This window comes from Mizuhopecten yessoensis, unplaced genomic scaffold, assembly GCF_002113885.1.
Source record: "Mizuhopecten yessoensis strain PY_sf001 unplaced genomic scaffold, ASM211388v2 scaffold8071, whole genome shotgun sequence".
Classification (NCBI taxonomy): domain Eukaryota; kingdom Metazoa; phylum Mollusca; class Bivalvia; order Pectinida; family Pectinidae; genus Mizuhopecten; species Mizuhopecten yessoensis.
The window spans coordinates 492,470-498,553 of NW_018407364.1; the positions used below are offsets into that span (position 1 = coordinate 492,470).

Sequence of the window (6,084 nt, forward strand, 5' to 3'; positions counted from 1 at the left end):
TAAACTTTTCTCCTATCTTCAATTTTCGCAGAATTTTTTTATTCGTCGTTCTAACGTTTATATTCGCGGATGAAAGGTCTAGTAACTATGGCTCATAGTGGTATAGTAAGAATGGATTAACTTGCTTTTATTTTGCTTTTAAGTGCCTTTTTCAAGGAAACATTATTAATGCGAAAATCGCGATTATCAGAACCCCGATACAAAAATAACACTATTGATAGGTGTTCATCAAACAATATGGTAATAGGTAAAAACAGATGCTGAAGAAGTTGTTTTCAAACCTATCGTTATTTGAAGGATTTTGTCAGTATATCTGAAAAATAATTCGAGTAGTTACTATCTTGAAAATCTGGAGGATAACTTATATGGAAGTAGCCTTAACATTATTGTAATTGAAGGCATCCTATTCTCAAGTTACTGTGAAATCGGATGTTTTCGTGGGAACCAAATTTCGTGGTTTCCCATTTTGGCACATGAATTCGTGGATTAAGAGTACCCACTCAAACAGAGAATTACTTTATATAAAGATTGCAATAAATTCGTGGATCTATAAATTCGTGCATGAAGATGACCCACGAAATCAACGAAAAGAAAAACCAACGAAAAGTAATTATTTCACAGCATCTGAAAAGGAATTTCGATATTCTTTACAAAAATCTTGAGGATAAGTTATATGCAAGTAGACTTAAATCATTGTTATTTTAAGACATACTTGCAATAAATCCGTGACATACTTGCAAATAATATCTGAAACGGAATTTGTGTAGTCTTTACAAAAATCAGGAGGATGAATAATTTATATGTTGGAAGACAAGAACTTTTTATTTGGAGGTAAACTATCCTCTATTCTCAATATATCTTAATTTTGGTAGACGCATCTTATCTTATAAAACATGTTTAATTTGGATTCAAAAGAATTAAAAAAAAAAAATCGAATAGAAATGTTACGAATTAGACCTGAATGGAATACCGGTGGTCTATTGAAATCTACTTCCGCATGCTTGAAGAACAAGGATGTAGACCTAATGATTGTCCATGTGACAATCTAATTAAAATATATCTTCGCATTGCTCCAGTCTGCTGAGTCGAAATGACGCGTAAACGGGAGCGATTGGAAGATACAATTTTAATTAGATTGGCGTTGTGATTAGTTTTAATTTATTTATTCTGTCTCAAAATCTGTCTTGTTTCTTCTGAAAACAGCATATTTGTATTTGCTTTCAGGCATTAATATCTATTTATAACGAATAAACTCGTTGCTGTTTATTCAACTTTAGGTATTTTGTCATCGTCCGGCGAACACTGGAAACTCACCAGGACATTTTCCTCGAAAACTCTTCGGGAGTTTGGATTTGGAGGCAGTTCATTGGAATCAAGAGTAAAAGAAGAAACAGCATCTTACTTAGATATCATTGAGCAACAAAACGGGTGCCCGTACGACATCAAGCCGTTGACAGTCTTGGCTGTGTCCAATGTCACATGCAGTATTGCATTTGGAAATAGATTTGAATACACTGACGCAAGGTTTAAGCGATTGACGTCCCTTTTTGCTGATAACATTCGGCTAACAGTGGAGAGCGGAGCTGTAAGAAACATACCTGGTGCCAGGTACCTTCCTGGGGACATGTTTAATATCAAAAAGTTGATTAGCAATTATAACGATATCAAGGAATGTATCGATGAACAAATTAACGAACACAGGACAAAGTTTGACGAAGATAATCAACGAGATTTCATTGATGCTTTCCTTACCGAACAAAACAAACGTGGCAAGGATGAACAGATTTTTGAAGGTACGCAGGAAATATTTATTTACTTATTTGTTTTATTCATTCATAACGATTATGTATCATTTTGTCGCTTAAATGACATAAATCAGTATTTACAATAGGAAAGTAAATATTCGGATTGTAGTGAAACTTATGGGATCATATATCATCGCCTGTGAAGTTATTTATATATTATCACACTGTATTTTCAAGGTTGGTCGTGAGAACAATTTTCTCATCGAGAGCACGTGGATAAAATCGATTGGCCACTTAAAGTGGGCTCGAGATTTTATCTACGCGGCGACGTTTTATCTATGTACGACAAACCCTGAAAATACAGTGTGGTAATGAAAATTATAACCTATCATCATCTGTTGTCTGAAAATGGGTATGTACATTGTATGTGTCTTTACTATTGTGTTTTATAATTGAATTATTCATGTTATAAAAAAATATCAACTTTATTTATTTATGAAACAAAATATTTCAACTTATATTTATCACTCTTGTTGGCGCGGATGCGCGCGGGGGGTCTTATTGTGTGAGAAAATCGGAGTACCCGGAGAAAACCCACGTGGTCTGGCAGGTGATCCCATATCTTTTCACGTCCGATCGGGGAATCGAATCCCGGACGCCTTGGTGAAAGGCATGTGCGCTATCCACCGCACCATCCGACCACCCTATATTCATGTAATGTAACGACTAACTATCCGTGATCACAAGGAGGCAACCTTGTTTGCAGTATCAATAGTATCCCCGTACATGAAGTCGAGATTTTCTATATACTGTAAAAGTCGTTTTTGTGGCGTGTGGTTGTGACTCCTTAACCTGATTGCGATGAGGAAATGTTCGGGCTAGGAATATTTCTCAAAGTTTGTTTAAATGTTATGCATGTGGATACTTTCACGATAATTAACTTAAAATCAAAAACCGCGAACATTGCCACACCGCGAAATTTTCACTTTAAAACCACCTTACTAATTTCTGCACAGAGAAACAATTATAACCATTTGCACCCAGCACTAAAAGTTTATTTGTTTTATTTACACAGATATAAACTTGTCAGCTATCATCATGAATCTGTTCCTTGGCGGAACTGTCACATTATCTGGCATATTTGTATGGGCGATACTGTACCTTCTTCACAATAAAAACATCCAGGACAAACTTCGAAAGGAGATAGAGTCAGTGGTCGGGACGTCCAGGCTTCCGTCACTCACCGACAAACCCGCCTTGCCTTACAACGAGGCGTTTATGACAGAAGTACACCGAATGGCCAACTTCGCACCATTTTCTGTGCCTCATGGTGCCACGAAGGACATCCAGTTCCGTGGAATGACTATACCAAGTGGGTCGATGATCCTGGTTTCCCTTGACTCCGTAATGAACGATCCCAACATCTTTGAAAATCCTGACACATTTAATCCCGATAGATATCTAGGACAGGACGGACAACTCAATGACAAAGAGAGAAATGTCATATCCTTCTCGCTAGGTAAGAACTAATGTGTTAATCGATGGTTTGATAGTTAATGGGAAATATTTCAATTTCTACTCAAGTTGGACTCAATGCAACTACCAAATGCTACCTGTTTCATTTTCCGATGAAACTGACCTGATTAACACTGGCTGTACGTATGAATACATATTTTCATACGTTATGTATTTTAAGAAAGGAGATAACTATCAACATTTTTAAACATAGAAGATATCACTTGTCTGAATGTTTTTTTATTTTTTTTATGAAAATACACAAGAAATTGTTCGAGCAACCAAAGATGATTAATCAGCAAAATAGTATCAACTGTTACTAGCGGTAGTCACAATCCATGTACTGCCTTAAGAAATTCTCCCTTAGCAGTTATTTAAGTTTGTTTCAAGACCAACTCAATTCTTATAGCTTATAACTATCAAACGTCCACTCCTCACACCTATACTAGTGTGATACGTTTCATTTAGTGTATAGGGTTTAGCGTCATATTAGCATGTAAGATTATTAAAGAACGGGCCTTCTTGTGTGTAACAGTATGTGTGTGCTGGAGGATCTGTGTTGGTGTATTTGCATCCTTGCATCCTTGCGATAGCGCGGTACTGATGCCGATTTTAGAGTGTTACCTCACTGAAATATCGTGTCGAGGGCACCATGCACAGTATTCTACCCCGAGGGCACCAGGCACCAGGCACAGTATTCCACCAGGCACCAGGAACCAGGCACAGCATTCTACCCGATCAAAATATACTTAAATCCTTACGTATATACAAACACTAGAATAGTTCGGGATGAAACTGATCATATATCAAACAAAGTGATGTTCAATCTTAGCAAAATTCGATAAATTTACAAATACTTATATAGACATTGATATGTTATAGTGGGAGATCATGTGTTGGACAAAACATCTCTATTGCCTTTAACAGTATTTGAACAAGAATCAATTCATACAAACTACCACTTCATTTAGTTTTTTTGTTAGAAGGGTTTGACAGTTTATGCTGAAATAACAAATTATAATTCCTACAAGGATTTACTCTATTTACTAACAACTGATTGATATATTTGAATAACAATATTCTTAATTTCAATGTGCATTAAATGTACTTAAATATAAAATCACTTTGTGACGACAGGACCTGTCTCGGAGAATCCTTAGCAAGGCTGAAACTATTCACACTGATGACATCATTGCTGCAGAGATTTGAGATCCTCCCTGAGGTACCGGACCAACTTCCCTCACTCGAACCTATCCCAGGGCTGGCACGGGCGCCATAAGATTTCAAATGTCGGATTGTTAAGATTTAATGATAAATGTTTGACTCAACGAACCGATTTGGTTTTGGTAAAGTGTATACTGAATGTTTCAAATTTTAGCAGTAGAATATATTGTCAGATAAAATACTGTCAAAACGTATCTGTTGCAAAACGTTAAGTAAGGGAGAAACGCATATTTTAAAATAGAATGCATTTAGATATCTCAACTCTACTGCTGGATCAGTTGGTGACCTGTTTTACATACGTTTGGATTATGGTCTATTAAAAGCTGCTGCTTTCAAGGACAAAATCCCCCCAACCTTGAATGCAATATTCAAACCTTTTGCAACAGGATACGCCGTTCCTTTGTCAAGAGTTTGCACTCCAAGAGAAAAGTGGAGGACGATCATATTCTCATACTAATGTTCAAAAGGTGTCTATCAACAAGGTTTGCGTATAAAGGGTTCATTGCCAAGGAAGTCACAAAAGACTCTGAGCTATATGCGATGTGACAATATCTTTGTCGCAAATGAGATTATCATTGAATTTAAATTAGGTAGTGATCGTAGGAAATTCCACGGCATTCGAAGTACAGGTTAAAACAAAAGTGTCCTTATATTCTACATGGAGGAATTCTATTGTAATTGTTGATTTTTTCCAACATTTTTTCCATTAATAAAAGGCTACGTAAAAGGGTTTCAAGCCGTATTATTCATAAATAGGATGTTTGTTTGTCCTCAGATCAAACCGAAGTAATACAAGGTATATCACCAAATTGATCTACAAGCTATTGATATTCCCTGATAAAAAATAAGGAAATTCCTGTGCTCAATTGACACATATTTTTTCTCTCAATATAGTACAGTTTAACTTCCATCAACATAAGGTGGGAATAGTTATCAGTTACTTTATCTCACGAACAAGCCTTCCTTCCTCGTATTGATAAAAAGGCAATACCACACATGTTTGTTTGTCTGACGTCCAATATTGCACGAATGCATTGCGTGTGTGGATATATTTCACAACGGCTTCAACCCTAGTGCAATATATCAATTTGCAAAATGAACGAGTATAATCTGTGACGTTATGTGTGGTATTGCCTACATAATATACCTACAATTAATTTATATGCTTTCATTATATCTTTTGTAAATCGTTACTCATAACAACCCTGTAATAATATTCAAATCGTTTCCACCATAAATTGAACTAGACGACAATGGCTTACAAAACGACGTCAGGAATGGCTGAATGACGTCACGTCAAAGAATTAAAATGGCGCTAAATGCAGATACTTTATAGTACTTAAGATCAATATCAGTATTATATTTTGACTTAATGATTCTTGTTAACAGTGCAGAATAGTAACGTTATTACTCTAAGATCTGACTAAAACTTTCTGATGCCGTTTGTAGTAATTTTCTGATGCCATTTGCAATGTGAATAAGTCCCCTTTTAGTATCGGCAACAGATTCAGAAATTTGGTAGATATGTTCTTGACATTTTGCAGTGTTGTACTACTATTTGTGTTTGTTCTTGTTTCGCTTATGTTGTAAATACTTGAAG

The 6,084-nt window shown here is 35.9% G+C and overlaps 1 protein-coding gene across 1 annotated transcript; it reads left to right on the forward strand.

Moving 5' to 3' along the window:
• Positions 1-1,090: 1,090 nt before the first annotated feature.
• Positions 1,091-4,539, forward strand: LOC110454803 (cytochrome P450 2J3-like). Its single transcript, XM_021504523.1, has 5 exons — positions 1,091-1,097; positions 1,278-1,793; positions 2,821-3,264; positions 4,143-4,155; positions 4,398-4,539. The coding sequence occupies exons 1-5, from the start codon at positions 1,091-1,093 to the stop codon at positions 4,537-4,539; spliced, it is 1,122 nt and encodes a 373-aa protein (XP_021360198.1).
• The last annotated feature ends 1,545 nt before the right edge of the window (positions 4,540-6,084 follow it).

Bases quoted from the DNA above. Each gene is read 5' to 3' on its own strand.
- LOC110454803 (XM_021504523.1), top strand. The intron at 1,794-2,820 runs GTACGCAGGAAA...TTATTTACACAG, and splicing joins GGATGAACAGATTTTTGAAG to ATATAAACTTGTCAGCTATC.